The sequence below is a fragment of the Thermothielavioides terrestris genome, chromosome 6 (assembly GCF_000226115.1).
Source record: "Thermothielavioides terrestris NRRL 8126 chromosome 6, complete sequence".
Taxonomy (NCBI): domain Eukaryota; kingdom Fungi; phylum Ascomycota; class Sordariomycetes; order Sordariales; family Chaetomiaceae; genus Thermothielavioides; species Thermothielavioides terrestris.
In genome coordinates this window covers 1485544-1504046 of record NC_016462.1, presented here as the reverse complement: position 1 = coordinate 1504046, position 18503 = coordinate 1485544, and the positions used below count along the sequence as shown (strand labels likewise).

Sequence of the window (18503 nt, the reverse complement as noted above, 5' to 3'; positions counted from 1 at the left end):
TTGCGGTCATGCAGGCTCACAAGCGACTGCAGCCGCTTGATCCCTGCACCTCAAAAGTGGGGCTACCCCGCCACACAGACCCGCTCTCAGCCACTACAGTGTCCACCTGCCAAGACCCGGCGTGGCTTTGCACCCCGCTAATCCCGAGCCCTACCTGCAAGATTGGAATTTCGGCGCCGCGAGCCCACAAATCACTGTGGTCCCGAATTTTGAAGAGCTCGCCTCGCCAACGCCGACACATTCGCCAGATCAAGGTCCCCAATTGTGTCGACACAGATCCAGCCGCCAAGATGCTTATTCCCAAGGCTGATCGCAAGGCGATCCATGAGGTATGCCAACTCTAGGATTTTTTTTCCGGTACTCGGGAGCCAGAAGGGGGAAATTCTCGGCGACACTCGTGATCCTAAACCGCGACTGGAGATGGTAGCTAACATCCGGGACAGTACCTCTTCCGGGAGGGCGTCATGGTCGCTGCTAAGGAGTAGGTCTACCGAATTCCTCCCAGTCATTGCGTCCCGATTTCCTCCTCGAGCGATTCCCAACACAACAATGCAACGACGATGCACCACCACCGACCCCCGGACATTCGTTCTCGAAAGAGACCCGCGGATGCTAATTCGTGCTGCTGTAGCTATGAGTCGACCCACGAGACCGGCATTCGCAACCTCTACGTCATCAAGGCCTGCCAGTCCCTGACCTCGCGCGGCTACGTCAAGACCCAGTTCTCGTGGCAGTACTACTACTACACCCTGACCCCCGAGGGTCTCGACTACCTCCGGGAGTGGCTGCACATCCCCGCCGAGATTGTCCCGGCTACGCACATCAAGCAGCAGCGGTCGCACGCCCCGCCCCGTGGCATGATGGGCGGCGATGACCGCGGTGAGCGGAGATTCGGCGGCCGTGGCCGTGGCGACCGTGGTGACCGGGAGGGCGGCTACAGGCGCCGGGAGGCTGGCGAGGGCAAGGAGGGCGGTGCGCCGAGCGACTTTGCTCCTCAGTTGTAAGTCGCTTCCCCGCATTCCGTTGTCCGGCGAGTGCCTTGTTCTGAGATCGGTTACGCTGACCCTATGTTTTCCCCCGTGCAGCCGTGGTGGTTTCGGTCGTGGCCGTGGCGGCCGTGGTGATGCCCCTCCCTCCTAAAGCGGATGGCGGATAATCTCTCTATCTCTTGGGTTGCCAGCAATGGCATAACGACATGGCACGACATGTACTCTACGTCACAGAGTAAAAGGGTCGACCGGCAATGCACCTACTCGCCAGGACCGTGAGTGGTTTGCGCGTGGAGTTGGTGGTTAGACATTCGGAAAACTGCTGCATTCGGGGTCATCATTGGTGGTCAATACGATTTTTTGCTCTCACTCGGTTGCTCGTGGTGCTGCAGGGCGACGGGTCAGTCGCCGGAATTGATGGGTTAACGAACAATACGAGACGGGGGGCTTTTTATCGTTCAGACTAGCGCACTGTGGCCATGGTTTGCAAAGGATGAGTAGGCTGAATGCTGTCTATCAGTCAACCCTTTTCACCGGGTTCAAGATGGGCAGACCCCTGGGACTCCTCCCCCAGTCTTCGAGCATTTCCAAAGCACGGCCGTTCCAAAGCACGGCCGCGGTTCCGTCCAGGGCAAGACTTGGCAAGATGGTACATCCAAATCCTCTAACAACGGGCATGACGGCACGGGACAGTGCTGATGGAGCTTCGGAGTCCAAGTGAGGATGTGGAATTCGGGCCAGAATGGAAGCCGGTCTTCCTTTTGCGACCACTGCTACCTCCGGCAACCGGCCTCGGGATTGTCCGCTGTATAAGCCGATCAACGAGGCGAAGACCTCGTCGGATTTTCAAACCGTACTTGATGACGACTCCGAGTTCTGCTTATTTCTGTCTCTCCTCACATCCCACACCCCAGGTTTCCGAGTAACATTAGTCTACTCCTCTGCTCTGTTGAACTTGTAGCCAAGGTCACCCATTGTCCGTGCTTGCCACTCCCCTCAACATCAACATCGACACCAAAACAAAGTGGGTTCCAGCATAAACCTTCCCAAGGAGATGAAGGCATTGAGGTGTTTATCCATCCGTTGGTCCGTTGGTGTATACAGCAGTTGTTTACCCACCAAGGACCTCTCTGACTTGTTGGGCTTCTGGTTTCAGGATGTAGCCCGTGTTCCCTCAGGGTAGTTAACCGTGACGTCCCGCCAAGAGGTACAACAAGCCTGAGGACTTCGAGATTGTTAAGGTGCCGCTACCTGAGCTTCGTGAACGATATTCTCGCCAAGGTGAAAGCCCGCGGTGTGTGTGAAACAGGTATGGGAACCTGACCCTGAAATGGACCGCTTATATTCCGGCTCCCGCCACGGACTTGACAAGATCTGCCCGCTCCTCAAATCCAGCGTGTTGGTATTTGGCGCAGGGCCGACCGGTGTGGCAAGGTCACTCCCTTCTTCGACTCATCGTAATAAGCAAGAGTATCTTAACAAGCCCGTTAGATGCTCGCCCAACTCCTCCCCCACAGCGGCTGCAGCCAGGTCACCATCGCGGTGCCCAGCGGGTCCAAAACGGACGTGGCTAAGCAGCTCGACGCGGCAGACACATACACTGAGCTGTCCCGCTCTGATCTAGGCGCGTAGGGAGTTTACGGGCGACTATACCCTTTGCGCCCTGAAACAGCACAAACCATCGACTACCTCGATTCGGGCAAGATCAAGTGCCAGGGCATTGTAAACATGGTGTTCCGGCCGAGAGCGCTTCAGCGAGGGACTCGAGAGCATCGGAACAAGACGGCCATCAAGGCGGTGATTGTGTTTGATGACGACAGGCGAGTGAGAGAGCACTGTGAGTGAGTGAGTGAGTGAGGTTCTGAGAGCCGTCCCACCTGTGCACGCCGTTTGTCCTGGATCAGGGCCCAAAATATCTCTAGACCAGAGATGTTATTTTTTGAAAGAGGAGCAGAGTCATCTGCGCCGGCCTCATTTCACCAGACACCGTCCCAATACCAGTCAAATGAATAGACCAACTTAACCCGCCAGGCAGAGCCTTGAGCTGAAAAGCAATTGCATTAAACCAAAGCAGTATCCCGGAAGTATCCTCTCCTGTCTATGTATAGCTATAGCTCTGTGTGTAAATGCAATCGACAACAAATATAACCGGCGACAGAACATGTCATGCTGGTGGAAAGAAAAGGCCCTGATATGTACATGACAACCACAGAGGTACATGTTCATGTGGATGGAGGGATGCAGTATGCTTGAAAGAGAGGTCATCACGCCTATCTAGGTAGGTCGCGTATGCGCCACCGTTAGGCCAGAACGGAGGAAGAATCTGCTTGCCGAGTTGTCCGCTCCATTTTCCTTTTTGCCCATGAAACCAAGAGACCAGAAGCGATAGAACCGAGATTTTGTGATGATGACGCCTGATGCATGCTGTGGGAAATTGACGTGACGCGCCACCGGTGAATGCCAAAGGAAAAAAAGATGCCGGCGCTGGCTTCACCGGGGGTTGGACTTTTCGGCGGCCAGCCAGCCGGAACGATCGTGATTAAGACGCGAAGAGAGCGAGAGCGCCGTTTCAATCACGCATGCCCCATTGTGGTTTGAGCGTCTTGGCCATGGCCGCCTGGGTGAAGACCTGATCGCCGGGCAGCCGGCTCACACGCCCAGCACCGCTGCGGATGGCCATGGCATGCGCTGCCGAGAGGCCGCTACGGTTACTCCGGATCGAGCCTGTCTCGCTGCGGTTGTCCGGGTCAACGAACTTGCGGGGCGGCGCAAAGTCGAGGGCCGTAAACGTGCCCGACTTGCGGAGGAGATGCCTGTTTGGACGCGTTAGCAGGGCTCGGTCTCTAAACCAACAATGTGTCGTCAACTTACGGGCTGGGCAGCGTAGGGAGCTCTTCGTAGGCGTTGGCCAGTGGCGAGTGCGCAGGTACGTTCATCCTGTAAGGACGGCGCTCCCCAATAGGACTTTGAGAGCGGCCGCGGGCGCGCTCTGCGAACGTGTCAGGTGGCGCGAAATCGATGGCGTTCAAGATGGCAAAGCTATCGTCCTTGAGCTTGGAGGGGGTAGGGAGCGTGTTGAGATCCATAGGCGGAGGCATGGGCTTCCGGGGTCCCCCAGGTCGGCTACCAGCACGGCTACCGGACATTGCGGAACCAGCGCGCGGGCGGCCGTAGGGGCCTGATGCCGAGGATCCGGGGCGTGAGGGACCGCCCAGTTGGTTTGATACGGAAGAGCCCGGCCGGGGAGGGCCGCGCATGTTCGGCGGGAACCTCATGCTCGATTGCGATCCGTGGAACGCACGCGGCGGGCCTCTCGGACCTGGGAACCTCTGGCCAGAGGGTGGCGGCGTCATGGCGCGGCGAGACACGGGCTGCGCGTAGGGCATGACAAACGAGTTGCTGGAGGGATCGAAATACGGGGCATCCTGGGCGTAATTCGCATCGTAATCCTCGTAGTAACTGGTGTTACTTTGGTGGTGCTGATGATGCTGCTGCTGTGACATCGAAGGCATTGGGGGGACGGGCGGTCTATCTTCAGGCTTGGTCTCGTCGAAGTACTCTTTGTAGAAGGACCGAATACGGTTGGCCCTGTACTCGGGGTCCTCGGACTCCATGATCTCGTCAGGCGGCAGAGGACGGAAGCCAACCGAGACACGGCGGCCTTCTCGTTGCGGAACACGCAAGCCACTCTGGTCGGCCGCGTTTTGCTCCTCAAACAGCTGCGAGGTCCGCTGCATATTCCGGCCCCGCGGCTCCTCCGCGCCGAGCTGGCTTCCGTGGTTCAACGGCGAAGGCGAGCGACGTTCCTGCGGCATATCTGGCATATCCGCATAGTCGTAGTCGTAGTATTCAATGGGCTCCTCAATGATCGGGGCCGTCATTGAAACATGGGGACCGTTGTGCGGTGCCGAGCTCGCAGGTTGGCTATGGGAAGATGAGGCAGAGGCGCGGAACGAGTCTTGCGCAGGCTCAGTGGCCACAGAAAGCCCGAGGCCCATGCTGGTAGGTTCGGTGGGGGTTCCCGGTTCTTGGGCGTGTTTTTCCTCAAAGGGGTTGCCAAGATCCCCGTATTCGACGGCTATCCCGGAATCGGCTGGGCTCGACTGCGACGGCGACGGCGTTGTCTTTGCGACCGACTTCCGCGCCACAGTGGGTGGCTCCGGGATGGCAACCCCGATGGCCTCCTCGTGGTGTTCTTGAGAAACCGAGGAGGCTGTGGCGATGCTGGGCAGATGCTCCTTCGCCATACCGTCCGCGATTTCCTCCGCCAGCGGCTTCTCCGGTTTCATGTGACTTGGCTCGGGCGGCAGTAGAGGCGGTTTCGGAACAGAGTCTGCTCTCGGAGGAGGTCCATGCGGCCCGGGAGAGGCGAGAGGCGGGGCCGTCTCCATGCGGCTGCTAGACCGCCGAGTGTACAGAGAGGCGCCGTCGTGGCCCCGTGGGAGTGAGCGAATCGAACCAACGTCGCTGGCAGCGTATTGCGCAACTGGGCGGTAGGGGTCTTCGGCTTGCTTCAGCGTTTTAGCCAGGGAGTGGAGGGACTCGCGGGAATTGTGAGCTTCTGGAGGCAGAAGGTACGGGCTGGACAGGTTCATGTCCATCGACATCTGCTGCCGCTTGAAGCGCGAGTGGCCATCCTTTTCCTTGCTGATAAGACTCCCGCGCGATCCCTTGCCACCGCCACCTATTTCCAGGCCAAAATCCAGTGACTTGTGGGGATCATTGAGGTCTTCCCTCCGCTGCTTCTTGACATTTCTTCGGTGGAGGAAAACGAGGATACCAATGGCCACAACCACGGGGATGCTGTGGGCCAAGTCAGCGTGACGTACCGGAGAAAGCGAGTGGCGCACTTACCAGACTCCCAGAACGATAGGCAGGGTCATGGAGGATCCCACAGGCTTTTCGCACAGCTGAGGGTTAGTGCACGCGGTTGTCGTCTCGCCCCGGGCGGCGAGAACTGGAGAGGGAACCTTGAATCCCAACGTCGAGGTCATCGTTCTTGCGGCGTTGCGCGGCCTGACAGGTGGCACCCTCGGGCCCATGGCGTAGACGCCCTTGACGAATCCATTCTCCATCCTTGGCGCCTCTTGTTTCCTCCACAACACGCGTCCTCGCGGTAAGATGGCGGATCAAGCACAGGAGAAGTCGGGGTCCAGTCAGAGTATGCTTCGTTTGGCGTGAATGGAGGAACGAATGGTAAAAGATGCAGACTTCAGCGAGTGCCGAACGCCGTCATAGCAATCGTGACGCAAGAAATACTGGGATGCCTCCGATCCTAGATGGGCCGCGAAAGTGTTGCCAAGGACCGAGTAGTAGCCTCGACAAGCTAAATCCCCAGGATAGCGCGACGGGTCAATCCACTTGGAAAATCACACAACCAGTTGCGGTGGAAAAGAACGAATGTTTCGAGATCTGGCCACCGGGAACCCGAAGTCGCGAGCTAAAAGAATGTTGTGACGAGGCAGGCCGTCGTCGTCGTCGCTTGTCGTGACAATTGAAAGGAATGGACGCCTGCTGGGCGGCAGGCAAGACGGGGAGTGAAGGAGTGAGGATTCACACGTCTCACGACGCTGCGAAGTTGGTAGCCGTCTGGCCTCGTGGTGATGCCGAGACTCGGGTGTGAAAGAGCGGAAGGGGTGCCAATGTGAAAGAGCGTAGTGTAGTGATTAGGGATTAGGTTTTGCCATGGCGCAGAGAGAACGGAGGACGGAAGCAAGCGGTCAAGTTCCGCCCGCTCGGCTCGGCCCTGAGGCAAATAGCGTTAGCCCCTTGCCTCGCTCGCTTGACCGTCGCCAAATCTCCGCTGGAAGGAGAAAGGGATTGCCAGGCACCAGGAGCCTCGCCAGGGAGGCTCTTGCCTCGTTGACTCTGGGGGCACCGGTGGTCGAATAGAAATTGCTAATTTCGTCTTAATCAAAAGGGGCAGCCGCGCTAACCATTGGGTGGAGCCCGGCCAGGGTCCAGGAAGGTGTTGAAGCTATGGCCATCCAATCACAGCGCTGCGGCCCAATTTTTCTTGCAAGCCATTCGCGCACTCGGAATTCCAACCGTTGCACCGGTCAGCCACTAAGGCTGCTGCCCCTGCCAAGCAGCGCTCAGCATCCAGGGCCAGACACCGCCAGGGAACAGGGACTCGAGACACTGGTCCAGATGGCGCTAATCTCGCCTGCTGGAGCGTCTGGAGGGAGAAGGCAGAGCAGGAGATAAAGACAGTCAGGAAAGAAGCGGAAGATGCATGACAACTCGCCTTCGAGTACCGGGCCTCATAAAATCAGGGGGCCAAGTACGGAATACATTTGGCGAGATGAGCCAGTAACCATGTGTCACTCTCACGGATGGCAGGGGGCATGACTCGGTTGAACTTCCAGTTGCAGACGACGACACCGAGAGACGATGTGTGCAAACAATCGGCTCGTTCGTCTGATGTTTTCCATTTAGTCTCCGTTTTGTTTTCTCTCCCGGCGTTTTAACTAGTGGAATTTTGAAACAGCGGCCAGCCGTGAGTGGTTTGCCATGTCCTGCGTAGACCGCAACAAATGCGGGTGTGATAGGCGATTGAAACGCCGTTAATGAACACAGCACTCTGCCAAAGGTAATCCTATGGGCAGAACTTTATCTTGAGCCTCACGGAACATCGGATTACGGGACTGTGCCTAGGTTGACCATATTGTGCTCCCGTGCAGAGTATTCATCCCCACGTGTCTGCAGTGCGGGTGCGACCTGACGGTCTTAAATCGAGCCAGCTGTGAACTCCATCGTCCGACAGACAGGGGCAAGGCCGCTGAGCCTGCAGCATTTGTACAGAGTGACAGCTTCCTGGTAACTTCAAAGTGATTTTGACGCTCGCATTCCGGGCGGCAACAAGCTTCCCGAACCCAAGAGGCAGCCTCCGCATTTTGTTTCACCCCCCAGCCCGATTGTAAACAGAAGACACACTCCGGGCCTCTCTTTCGCCATGATCAGCCGACCTTGTAGAATTCCGGGGCATACTCCAACAACCAATCCTTCTTGATCCGCGTGATGTCCCTGATGAACGTCTTGTCCCCCGTCTCCATCACCTCGTGGAAGATGACCCAGTCCGCCTTGCGGTTGAACATGACGGAGCTCGGATGGGCGTGGAGCACCGTCGTCCCGGAGACGTTCCGGAACGTGCCGTCGGGCTGCATCCTCGCGGCGTGTGCGAAGTAGCCCGCGGTCAGACACCGCTGGATCTGCTCTGCCTTATTCGCCGTCGAGGTTGACTGCGCCGCCAGGGACTCGTCGACCGGGATGCCGAAGCGCTCGAGGTACCGCTTCAGCTGGGCCCGGATGCTGACCGCCCGTGCCAACGCCTTGAAGTTGAGGAGGTTGTCGTGGCAGAATCGGGACTCCTTGCGGCCCTTGGTCACGAAGGCTTGGTAGGCGTTCAGGAGAGTGATATGGTCGCCTTCCTCGGCGGCGAACCTTCTCTTCGCGCTCTCTGTCTTTTTCTTCTCGCCTTCGTGCTGAATCCAGATGTTGCCGCCCAGGCTGGTCATGGCTGCTATCGTCAACATTTCGCTAAGACAACCAAAGGACGGAGCCGAAAGAAGCGTTTTCGCCATCATCGGCTCTACTGCCAGCTCGGCCATCCTCAGCCCCAGGGGCTTCGTGAGTTTGGCATACTCGTCCAGCGCCCCGAGGGAATAGAGCAGTTCCAGGGCCCTGGTCATCAGCTCCGCCGGAGGGGGGCTGAGGAAGTCGAACCTCAGGACGTTGTCTATGCCGAGGGCTTTGAGCTGGAGAACAAAAGGGGCAAGATTCGAGCGCTGTATTTCGGGAGCATTGGCGTCAGGGAGGGATTGGTAAGCCTCTTCGGTGTAGAGCCGGAAGCACTTGCCGGGTTTTGTGCGGCCAGCGCGGCCAGCACGCTGCGCGGCAGATGCTTTGGAGACTGGCGTAGCCGTTAGGGTTTCGATCCCGGTTTTCGGGTTGTACGCCCGGAGCTTGACAAAGCCAGAGTCGACCACATAGACAATGCCGTCTATTGTCACCGACGCCTCGGCAATGTTTGTGGAGAAGATGACTTTCCTGTGGTTCTCGGGCGCTTCCTCAAACACGTACATCTGCTGGTCGGCCGGTAGGCCGGCGTACAATGGAAGCGGGAGGATGGACTGCGACCCCGGAGGAAGCTGGGAAGAACGTTCGGAAATGGCCTGGACAGCTTGATCAATCTCCTCCCGCCCGGTCAGAAAGACTAGAATATCGCCCTTGGGCTCGTTGGTGTGGATATCCATGACGGTGGAGATCGCCTTCTCGAGATAATCCTCGGCCGGCGACTCGAGGTAGAGGATGTCTATCGGATACGTCCTGCCCTCCAGGCTGATGATGGACACCACGTCCCCGCTCTGGTTGGTCTCTGTCCCAGTCACTTCCTGGGACCTCGAGAAGAAGGCGCGGAAGTCTTCAGCTTGAAGCGTTGCGCTACTGATAATGATTCTCAGGTCTGGCCTCTTCTTGCGAATCTTCTTGAGCAAGCCAAGCAGGATGTCGGAGCTAATGGACCGCTCATGGGCCTCGTCGACCATGATTACAGAATAGCGCGAGAGCAGGGGGTCCACGAGGGCCTCACGGATGAGCAGGCCATCAGTGAGGAATTTGATGCGGGTGCTCTCCGAGGTGACATCCTCAAAGCGGATCGAATAGCCGACCTCCTTGCCGACCTCGCACCCAAACTCCTCAGCAACTCTGATGGCTACCGTCGTGGCGGCAACACGGCGAGGCTAGAGGGGAGCAGCTGGCGTTAACGCTTGACATCGAGACTTCGCTACCCATTTCGGAGATCAGAGACGCACCTGAGTGACGGCGATGACCTTGCCATCAGCACACCAACCAGCCTGCTCGAGGAACTGGGGGATCTGCGTACTCTTGCCGGAGCCGGTCTGGCCCACCACGATGGTGACCGGATATGTCTCGATGAGGTAGAGAAGAGACGCGCGATGCTTGGCAACTGGCAGCAGCGCAGCGGGTTTGTGCAGAGCCGGGATGAACGTCGCCCCGAGGTCGAAGTCAGACATTTTTCATGTGAGAGCGGGAGTCTAATTCATGCATCCACAACCCGACAGTGACCTTGGGGATTCAGATCGTAGGCAAGCTGAGGTAAGGTACCTCGGCTCCTATTCAGGCGACCCAGAAGAGACGCAGGCACGTCCTGTGCACCCCACTGTTGGCTGCCTTCCAAGTTGTAAGATCGAAGCCGTACCTGGCCGCTGAGGAGCTTCCAGGTTTGCCGGCGACTGGCACTTGACAAGCACACCTAACTGGCACGGATACCGGGCATCGAACGGACTCCAGTCATTCCAGGTTGTACAGTGCAACTCGTTGATCTGTTGACTCGTGCTGCGGTCAGGGTAAGTAAGGTATGTTGTTTGTATATTCCGTACCGAATCCGAATAATGTAATGTTACCATAACGTTCAAACGTTAACTGAATGCTCCGAATGTAGTGTATTTTGTGCATACAGTGCAGTTCAGAGGCGGCCAGCCCCGTTGCTGCCTCAGGCCAGACTGGGGCCAGAAGGCGTTCCCTTTCGGGTTGAGCCTTGGGGTTGGGCCTCGCCGAGAACGAATGACTTCCTCCACATCCAGGCCCGACAGCACCACACCGTGGGATGCGCATCTGACCTTGGTTGATTGCGCCCGGCCAGAGTGCAAAACACAGTTTCTGGCGAATTCCCCCGCAGAAGAAAAAACGAGGAACGCCCCGACCCTGCTCCCGCAGTGCCGCTAAAAAAATCTCAGGTTCACCGCTACCTGCGTGTGCCGGCGACCGCGGAAAATCGGGCAACTGGGCGTGTTTCCTACGTTCTCGCAGCCTCTTTTCTTGCAGGTTGCCGACAGCGGACCATCGCTGGTGTTTTTTTCCGTTTCATTCTCCTTTCAGTGATCTCTGTCGCTGCGCGTAATCTTTATTCTGGGTTTTGCAGCTTGATTCCTCAGAGGGCCGCCCTTGTCTGCGTCTCAGGCGGAGGGCATCGCCGCAGAGGGCGTCGTCGCAGAAGGCATCGTCGCGTGCCCAACGTTGTCGGGTTACGCCGTGTTCGTCGGGAACTGACCCCGGCCAAGGCCGCCTTCCTGACTGACCCCGACCCTGACGCCTTGAGTCCTTGTGCGTCCATGTCTCACCGTGGTCAACTGACAAGTACCAGTCAGAATGGGAAGAGAACAGAGGACTGCCCCGGGCGTGGGCAGCGGTAATCATGCCAAGGAACGGCATAAGAGAGACCGCAGGGGCAACTTGCTGGATTGGTCCGCCCCCTTACCGCCGGGCCTGGTCGCCCGCCCTGAGAAACCGCGCATTAGCTCCAAGCACAAGTCGTGGTTCGAATTCATCGAGAACAAGGACAAGAAAAAGAAGCTCGAGTTCGAGGTAATGGGATTTGTGCCGGTCCAAGGACCGTTTTGAGTGAGCCCAGACACTGACTGATGCAGTTCACCGACCAGCGGGAGCCGCCGCCAGGGTTCGAGTTTGTTCCCATTGGGAACCCAGCGTTGACGACGGCTTGCAAAGAGCTGTCTCGAGAGCAGGATGCTATGATATTTATTGTCACGGTCTGTCGGCAATGCGAGCTTTCAATGCCTCCGGCTCTGACTTTTCTTCCTAGTCACCGGCCCCTGGGTTCTCGAACAGACTCACCCGTCATCTGAATCGCGTTGGCCACCACATCCGCCAGGGCATCGTGGAGCAAGCACGCGCATCCCTAGGGGATCCGGAGCCTGGCGCCGCCGGCGTAGCATCTGGCCTGCCCGAGCCTATTCCAGAGAAGCAGGAGGACATTAACAAACAGGCAGATGCGGCCATAAGGGATTTGTTTCCTCGCATTCCAAACACTGATCGGCAAATGATCATTGAGCACGCCTTCAACAAGGTAGGTTCACCCCCAACTTATCCTGGCACTCGGGGGGATCCCCTCGAGATGCGCCCGAGTAACGCAAAACTCATCCCGTGGCTACAGTCGAGGCTGGACGGCAAGGGGGACCCGCCAGTTGGTCTCGCACCGGATCTCACGCTGTCGCGCCGTGTACAGCTGGCAGTGCTTGCTCACATCCGCCACAACCACACCAGATATGATCAGCTACTCCGGGAAACGACCTATGTCAATGCGAGGAAGGCTGTTGAATCCCTTTGTCTCGACATCCTCGTCAAGTGGCGAGGAGACGAGGAGACGGGCCGGGACCAGCTTGACGAGATCCTCTGCGAGGTCGTCGTCATTTCAGACTCTGAAAGCGACGAGTCCGACGAGGACGAAGAGGAGGATGAGTCCTCCGTTACTTCGTCGGCAGAGGAGAGCCCGCGGGAGCAGGCCGGGAGAGCGGTCGGGACAAACAGGGCGATGGTGTCTCCCATTGATGCGCCCTTAGCCGCACCGACTAGGAACAATTCTCGGGGTCAAACGCTCCCCCGAGCAGCCCATGCACCCCAAAAGGTCAAGAAGATCTCTGCCAAAGCGCGGAGGGAAGCCAAGTGGGCGCAACGGGGCTTCCACCGCTATCAGGCGGCTCGCGACCAGGCTTGGCATCAAGCCGTGGAGCGGCAACGGCTTGAGACTAACGCAGCACCAGCACCAGTGCAATCCGCTGGCCTTGGCGCTATGGGTAGCTCGGCCTGCCATGAACCGCAGCCGCTGATGCGGGAGGTCCGTGGCGCCGACGGGGTGGTGTGCAGCGCAGTCGAGCTGCGCTACAATGAGCACCGCCCCCTTGACGCTTCCCTGCCTCCCGTAGATCTGCCCCGTGAGCGAGCAAGCCGGATTGATGAGCTGCAGCAGGCCGTGCCCGATACCGCCTACCGCCCGCCGCAACAGGCCCGAGCGCAGCAGGATCAGCCCGGGTTTGGACCCAGACCTATAGTCGGGTCACGAGCCGTTCCGTACGGCGCCCCTGATGTTGAGCGGGTAGGCTATCGTGACTTGGATCTCAAGGATTATCCCGTGCAGTCTATCGAGCCTGCCTCGCCGGAATCCTCCAGCTTCGCCACCCGGCTGCCTCTTCCGTATCGCCAGCCTGAGCCTGGTCTTGCGCATGGCGTCGACGGCGCGGTGCGCTCGGCGACTTATGGAGGTTTCATTGGCCAAGAAGCCACAGCAGCCCAGACACATCGTCCAGCCTATGCCGAAGATGGTTTCATCAGGCTCCCTCCACGTGTTGACACCGAAGATGGCTTCATCAGGCTCCCTCCACGTGTTGACACCGAAGAAGGTTTCATCAGGCTCCCTCCACGTGCTGATAGAAGCTGGGCGGCCCCTGCCCCTGACCAACGCTCAGAACCTTTCGTTGTGCTACATCCGCAGCCCGTCAACACGATTAGAAGCAGTGGCGTCGGGGCCGCTGTTTCTGATGCATCCAGCACACGGCATTTGTCGACTTGGCAGGATGATGAAGCGGCCCGTGCTGGCGAGCCGATCGTCAGGTCGGGCAATCAGCCGATCTGGATCCGGCGTGACGGGGCCACCCTTAGGTCGGAATCCCGCCCCATTCTTATCCAGGACTATCCCTCGCCGCCCAGGCAACCGCGCACGGATTTCGCGCACGTGTCTTCGGAGGTCCGTCGTGCCTCTCCGACCCGGTGGACCAGCCGTGCCGGACAGACTACTGAGGCTGGCCTCGGTTGGGCGGATGAGCGCAACATGAGGCCCGCCGATTCCAGGATCGATCAACGTATCGAGACTTTGCAGAGCGACTTCGTGGAGATTGTTCGAGTCTCCAACAAGTTCCCCAGGCAGCATGAGCCTCGTCCAGCTCCTGCAAGTCCGGGAAGGTACAATTTGCGGTCTACGGCCTCACGGCCGGGCGTGACACCGCAACCACACGACGGCGTAGTACGGTACGAGATTGGGCGTCCTCCCATGCAAAATCAGCCGGTCGAACGAGTCGTGGCGACGGTCCAGCAACGCGCGTTCGTAGACGAAAATGCGCCCTTTGCTACGGAACCACGAGAAGGATACCAGCGGCAAGAACGCGTGGTTGGCATCGAATATGTCCATCCCCGTCCTCAGTAAGTGGCTCCAGCTTTCCGAGAACACCGATCTGTGCTCACGCATGTGGATAGCTTCGATGGCCGTACGCACTCGGACCGTTGGCCGCCTTATGGTACGGAGGACCCCCTTTACCGTTCCCGGTCAACTTCCACGGTGCCTGTGCACCTCCCGGGTCTCCCGTACCAGCCACACGCTGCTCAGTCCGTCTCTCGGAGGGACGATGTGATTACGCTCGACTGACCGAGCCCGTGTCATTTTTGGTCCGAGCAGAATGACACGTGGTGCTCACGGGCTAGCCCCTTGCACTCTTCCGTGTCAGACAAGTTCTGTACATATTTGTACATATTTTAGGGTACATACATACCCCCGAGGTTCATCAGCTGGGCCGATCGTCGATCACGCTATTGGGGGATTCGAGAGAAGCAAGGAGGTCGTTCTGGCTTTGCATCGGTATAGCATTGTTGATACCTGGGAAGCGATGGGGTCTGCATTTGACTTACGCTTGTTGGTTGGCATCTGTCGGCATGGAAGGCGTCACTGAGCATTGGGCGGTTGTCCACGGCGCATTGGTTAGAAGGGGCATGCTATCATGTATGATTCAACTGCCCAAGTAGTTGGTAAGGAGATTCTTCCTGTCATTGCCCTCGCAGATGACTTATTTTCTTGCCACTCCGTATCATTACGCAGCACCGCACGATGAAGGAAAATATGCCTGGTACATCCAAGCAGCTTAATCATTAACCAACCATTGCTGTAACCGCCTAGCGCCGCCCATGCATAACGTCATCACCGTTCAACTCCCACGCCAGTCTATGAAGCCAGCATCGCCTGCCTCTCCCTCTGCGCCTGGCGTTCCGCCGGTTCGGGCGCGCCCTCCTCCGCTACTTCTTGTGCCGGCAACTGGGTATCAGGAACACTGGGTAAACTCTGCGGGCCGGCGGTGCCTGCTACCTCGGCCTGGAGCGCCGCCAGCTCGTCCTCGACCTCTTCCTCGTCTTGGGCGGACATCCTCCCCCCGAGGATTTCGCTAACCTCCTGTTGGTCGCGTCAGCATTGAAAAACACCAAAAACACACCCGACCCTCCCGTGCACCAGACACTGGGAACGGAGGAACGGGACAAAACTTCCCGGGAGAAAAGGGGGAAAGGGAAGAGAGGAAAAGAAAGACGAACCCGCTGGTAAGCGATCGCCTCGGCAGTCTCGCCCATCAGCTTCTCGACGTTCTCAATGCCGCCCATCTCGGCCTGGATCTCGCGCAGCACCTGCGTGCCCTGGCGCAGGCCGAACAGCACGTCCTTCTGGATCAGCGCGAACTCGACCGACGCGGTCAGCTGCTCGAGCTGCGCCAGCTGCGCGTCCGTCTTGGCCAGCAGCGACTCCTGGTACTTCTTGCGCCGCAGCGCCAGCAGCGCGCGCGCGCGGTCGCCCCGCGCCAGCAGCTGCCGCGCCGCCTCCGTCTCGCGGTCCGTCAGGTGCGTGATCCGCCGCTGGTACCGCTGCAGCTTGTCGCGTTGGGTCTTGAGGTCGAGGATTGCTCTGGCGTGGAGTGACGGGGAGGGAGGGTCAGCGGGATTTGTCGGTTCTGGGGGGACAGGGGAGGGGGAGATATGCCCTCGGCCTCTTCTAGAGCCAGGCGCGGGTGGAGACGGACAGACTCCGTGGGAGGGGAAGACGAACTGGTCTTGCGCCGTTATACGGCTTGAGCTATTGCCCATCGTGTCATGGGTGGCGGTATATCCTCGTGCTGCAGGCGGCGGCGTTGGCGAGGGTTGTGCCGAGAAGGGCTGGATCGCAGCCCTCTACTGATAGCAGATGTTGGGAACGGAGCGGTTGCGATCTGGAAAATGCGAGATGTCACAAGCAGGGGTGCGAACATAGGTGGGTACAAAATATCCCACTCTTTGAGGTACCTGCATGCCGAGATGAAGGCACATTACAGAGCGTTTCGGACTACATTCGGATCTAAATACCCTTAAAATACAGGAAGAGATTCCATTTCTCATCGCATTAACCTTGCATCAGGTATGCTGCAGTTCGGGTAAGAGTTTAAAAATCTTCTTCTTTGCTTCCCGTTTTTCATCTTCTGGCAAGCCGTGCATTATGGATCAATGTGTGCAATGGTTTTGTGTACCACTAGTGTCTCGGCTGCCTGCCTTATCGATAGTCGTCAGCCGTTTGTGGCTTGGAGGGATCGAAGGCGGGGCTACGTAATGGAGCATGCGCCATGCAGCTGCGACATTCCATGACCTGGGTTGAACAGGAAACCCTCCTATGTTCCAGAGTGCTATAAGATTCAGGCAAGACACAGTTTCTGATATTTCATCCCAGCACACCCACTGTATTTTGCACGTTACTCAGTTTGGCTTCCTGCGAGGATGTCTGCCGAGGCGGTGAGTACGGCGCCGAAACCCCCTAACATTATTATCCAACCGCAGCCAACACGAGGCTCCTGATCTGCGAAGTGTGTCAGCTAAAAAAGCATGCGTCTCCAGACCAAAGCCGCTTTAGTTCCCGAATCGCCTACCACTGCACGTCCGCTCGAGATGGATGACGACGATGTTTTGGAGCCCGGCACGTTCGGGGCCGATGATGCTGCCGCTTCCGCTGCCGCTGCGAAGTCCAGCCCAACAACGCCCAACACGGCCACCGCGCCCGCGACTGGGTCCAGCGATGTGCCTCCGCCAAAACCGCCCCGGCCGCTGACCGAAGCGCAAAAGAACCAACAGATGCTGAAGGAAGCGTTCCCGTCCGTTGACGACGCCGTCATCAAGGCGGTGCTGACCGCCAGCGGTGGACGCATTGAGGCCGCCTTCAACGCGCTTCTCGAAATGACGGACCCGGAGGCGGCCGAGCGGGACCGGCCTCCTCCCCCGCCGCCGAGGCCTGTCGCCGACCCCGTGGGGCCGACGTCGACGGACCCCTTGCAGCTGGAGGCCGACGAGCGGTACGCGCGCCAGTTGGCAGAGCATTACGAGAGCGTTGGTGCGTACGAGGCGAGGACCGCAAACCGGGACTACCGAGGCGGCGGACGAGTGCCGCGTGGCCGGCAGCAGACGGGTCTGAGCCCCGCAGATGACGGCGAGCGCGAGCACAGCTTCATCGACGACGACTTGCCCGTCATCAAGGAGAGCCTGCGCAAGGGCTTCATGGAGACGCAGGCGAAGGTCAACACGTGGTTCACAAATCTGAAGAAGAAAATTGACGAGCAATTTGACGATGAGGATGAGCGCCCTGATCAGGGGCGCAGTTCGTTTATGGGGAGACCGACGCGAAACCAGGCTCGGCGGAGTGCCGACTACGACCGCTACGATGCAGATCCCGAGCTCTTGAGCGATGATTTTGCTGGCATGAAGTTCCACAGTGACGGAAGTAAGTTCAAGGTCAGGCCCCGACTCGGAATTCATCGCAAGACTGACTTCGGCATGGCAGCCCCCATCCAGAACCAGCGGCCAGGAGGCAGCAACCCCAACTTCTTCAGGCCGCCCCCGCCGTCCAAGTCGCCCAAGCCGAGTGACGGCAGGAAAGTCTCGTTCCGCGACACGGTCGAGGATATTGACGCCTACAATGCCTCGCCGAAGATCCCGCCCAAGGACGCTGGCGCCCCAGGGCCCGGCGGCGCAGCCAAGACGAGCAAGTGGCAGCCGCTCTCCGCCGTCGAGCCGAGCCCGATCGCTGAGAACGATCCCTTCAGTCTCGGTGACAGTGATGACGAGAGGGAGGTCAAGGACAGGACGGCCGGGAGCAGGGAGATCAGGATGGAAGATACCGAGCGGTTGCGGCAAGCTACGGCGGACGCGATGGCGGATAGTTTGGTGGATGTTGATAAGAGCAAGCCGGCGACTGGGAGCGGTACTGGCAATGCTGCGAAGTAGGGGGCGTGTGAGGTGGCCGGTCTTTGCTGCGAATAAGGGGTGCCTCGCTGGCTGCGCACAACTGCTACCTTGGTCTTGTCAAGAGGAGGATGGGCTGTATCTTGCGGGCACGCGATATTCCGAATGCCAGCGCGTGGGTTTCGGTGGTTCACACTGCTTTCTCTGCCTTTCCTGAGAGTGGATGTTCTGGTGGCAACCACGGTGACAGTTTGACTTCCGCTGAGTTGTAAGCTTACCTCGGAAGAGCCTAACTTAAACCTGACCATATACTTTTGCGGCGAACAAAGCTGCTAACGAGTCTTGAACCTCGGCGACACTTCCCTTCCAGAGCTGGATGTTGACTACCGGTATAGCGCAGTTGTCCATAGTTCGCGTTCGCTCTCTTGTGCTTGGAGCCAAAAACAGCTCCGAGCTTTGCTGTATTGTAAATTACGGAGCAGTGCTTGGTAGATGCTGCTCGGTTGGTGTTTTCCACATCCCGCTGCCGACCGACAACCATCCCGTCCCTTCAAAAGCGGTCCTTGACAGTCGAGAGACCAGTGAGCTAACAAGCCTTGCCAAGTGTTCCGGCCATCGCCGTCGAGCGGAACATACACAGTAAGAGTTTCACGACACCGATACTTGGATTACTTTACCCCCCACTTCCTG

General features: G+C 58.4%; 7 protein-coding genes across 7 annotated transcripts; 4 read left to right on the top strand and 3 right to left on the bottom strand.

Annotated features, from left to right (window-relative positions):
* The first annotated feature begins 210 nt into the window (after positions 1-210).
* THITE_2082945 (uncharacterized protein) lies at positions 211-1617 on the top strand. Its single transcript, XM_003657673.1, has 4 exons — positions 211-329; positions 444-481; positions 632-1000; positions 1086-1617. Exons 1-4 carry the CDS (start codon positions 291-293, stop codon positions 1138-1140), a joined length of 501 nt encoding a protein of 166 aa, XP_003657721.1. The 5' UTR covers positions 211-290; the 3' UTR covers positions 1141-1617.
* A 702-nt stretch (positions 1618-2319) lies between these two features.
* Positions 2320-2621, top strand: THITE_2058850 (uncharacterized protein; the record flags this gene model as incomplete). The annotated part of the gene is made up of 2 exons (XM_003657672.1): positions 2320-2415; positions 2481-2621. The coding sequence occupies 2 exons, from the start codon at positions 2320-2322 to the stop codon at positions 2619-2621; spliced, it is 237 nt and encodes a 78-aa protein (XP_003657720.1).
* Positions 2622-3406: 785 nt separating this feature from the next.
* Positions 3407-6363, bottom strand: THITE_2123672 (uncharacterized protein). The gene is made up of 3 exons (XM_003657671.1): positions 5844-6363; positions 3861-5792; positions 3407-3802 (listed from the first exon to the last, which is right to left on the bottom strand). Exons 1-3 carry the CDS (start codon positions 6062-6064, stop codon positions 3559-3561), a joined length of 2397 nt encoding a protein of 798 aa, XP_003657719.1. The 5' UTR covers positions 6065-6363; the 3' UTR covers positions 3407-3558.
* A 1263-nt stretch (positions 6364-7626) lies between these two features.
* Positions 7627-10432, bottom strand: THITE_2123668 (uncharacterized protein). The gene is made up of 2 exons (XM_003657670.1): positions 9803-10432; positions 7627-9730 (listed from the first exon to the last, which is right to left on the bottom strand). The coding sequence occupies exons 1-2, from the start codon at positions 10022-10024 to the stop codon at positions 7949-7951; spliced, it is 2004 nt and encodes a 667-aa protein (XP_003657718.1). The 5' UTR covers positions 10025-10432; the 3' UTR covers positions 7627-7948.
* A 516-nt stretch (positions 10433-10948) lies between these two features.
* THITE_2123666 (uncharacterized protein) lies at positions 10949-14388 on the top strand. Its single transcript, XM_003657669.1, has 5 exons — positions 10949-11375; positions 11438-11557; positions 11611-11874; positions 11962-14000; positions 14055-14388. The coding sequence occupies exons 1-5, from the start codon at positions 11160-11162 to the stop codon at positions 14221-14223; spliced, it is 2808 nt and encodes a 935-aa protein (XP_003657717.1). The 5' UTR covers positions 10949-11159; the 3' UTR covers positions 14224-14388.
* A 270-nt stretch (positions 14389-14658) lies between these two features.
* THITE_2123665 (uncharacterized protein) lies at positions 14659-16053 on the bottom strand. The gene is made up of 3 exons (XM_003657668.1): positions 15661-16053; positions 15156-15519; positions 14659-15018 (listed from the first exon to the last, which is right to left on the bottom strand). The coding sequence occupies exons 1-3, from the start codon at positions 15696-15698 to the stop codon at positions 14794-14796; spliced, it is 627 nt and encodes a 208-aa protein (XP_003657716.1). The 5' UTR covers positions 15699-16053; the 3' UTR covers positions 14659-14793.
* A 102-nt stretch (positions 16054-16155) lies between these two features.
* THITE_2123662 (uncharacterized protein) lies at positions 16156-18022 on the top strand. Its single transcript, XM_003657667.1, has 3 exons — positions 16156-16373; positions 16476-17352; positions 17413-18022. The coding sequence occupies exons 2-3, from the start codon at positions 16527-16529 to the stop codon at positions 17853-17855; spliced, it is 1269 nt and encodes a 422-aa protein (XP_003657715.1). The 5' UTR covers positions 16156-16373; positions 16476-16526; the 3' UTR covers positions 17856-18022.
* Positions 18023-18503: the final 481 nt, after the last annotated feature.

Excerpts from the sequence above, each read along its gene's own strand:
- THITE_2082945 (XM_003657673.1), top strand. The coding sequence starts at position 291 with ATGCTTATTCCCAAGGCTGATCGCAAGGCGATCCATGAG. Across the intron at positions 482-631 it reads GTCATGGTCGCTGCTAAGGA|CTATGAGTCGACCCACGAGA; the intron begins GTAGGTCTACCG and ends GTGCTGCTGTAG. Across the intron at positions 1,001-1,085 it reads AGCGACTTTGCTCCTCAGTT|CCGTGGTGGTTTCGGTCGTG; the intron begins GTAAGTCGCTTC and ends TCCCCCGTGCAG.
- THITE_2123672 (XM_003657671.1), bottom strand. The coding sequence starts at position 6,064 with ATGGAGAATGGATTCGTCAAGGGCGTCTACGCCATGGGCCCGAGGGTG. Across the intron at positions 5,793-5,843 it reads CCTATCGTTCTGGGAGTCTG|CATCCCCGTGGTTGTGGCCA; the intron begins GTAAGTGCGCCA and ends CTTGGCCCACAG. Across the intron at positions 3,803-3,860 it reads CTCCCTACGCTGCCCAGCCC|GCATCTCCTCCGCAAGTCGG; the intron begins GTAAGTTGACGA and ends GCGTCCAAACAG.
- THITE_2123668 (XM_003657670.1), bottom strand. The coding sequence starts at position 10,024 with ATGTCTGACTTCGACCTCGGGGCGACGTTCATCCCGGCTCTGCACAAA. Across the intron at positions 9,731-9,802 it reads AGGTCATCGCCGTCACTCAG|CCTCGCCGTGTTGCCGCCAC; the intron begins GTGCGTCTCTGA and ends GCTCCCCTCTAG.
- THITE_2123666 (XM_003657669.1), top strand. The coding sequence starts at position 11,160 with ATGGGAAGAGAACAGAGGACTGCCCCGGGCGTGGGCAGCGGTAATCAT. Across the intron at positions 11,376-11,437 it reads AAAAGAAGCTCGAGTTCGAG|TTCACCGACCAGCGGGAGCC; the intron begins GTAATGGGATTT and ends TGACTGATGCAG. Across the intron at positions 11,875-11,961 it reads TTGAGCACGCCTTCAACAAG|TCGAGGCTGGACGGCAAGGG; the intron begins GTAGGTTCACCC and ends CCGTGGCTACAG.
- THITE_2123665 (XM_003657668.1), bottom strand. The coding sequence starts at position 15,698 with ATGGGCAATAGCTCAAGCCGTATAACGGCGCAAGACCA. Across the intron at positions 15,520-15,660 it reads CGTATAACGGCGCAAGACCA|AGCAATCCTCGACCTCAAGA; the intron begins GTTCGTCTTCCC and ends ACTCCACGCCAG. Across the intron at positions 15,019-15,155 it reads AGGCGATCGCTTACCAGCGG|GAGGTTAGCGAAATCCTCGG; the intron begins GTTCGTCTTTCT and ends CGCGACCAACAG.
- THITE_2123662 (XM_003657667.1), top strand. The coding sequence starts at position 16,527 with ATGGATGACGACGATGTTTTGGAGCCCGGCACGTTCGGGGCCGATGAT. Across the intron at positions 17,353-17,412 it reads GAAGTTCCACAGTGACGGAA|CCCCCATCCAGAACCAGCGG; the intron begins GTAAGTTCAAGG and ends TCGGCATGGCAG.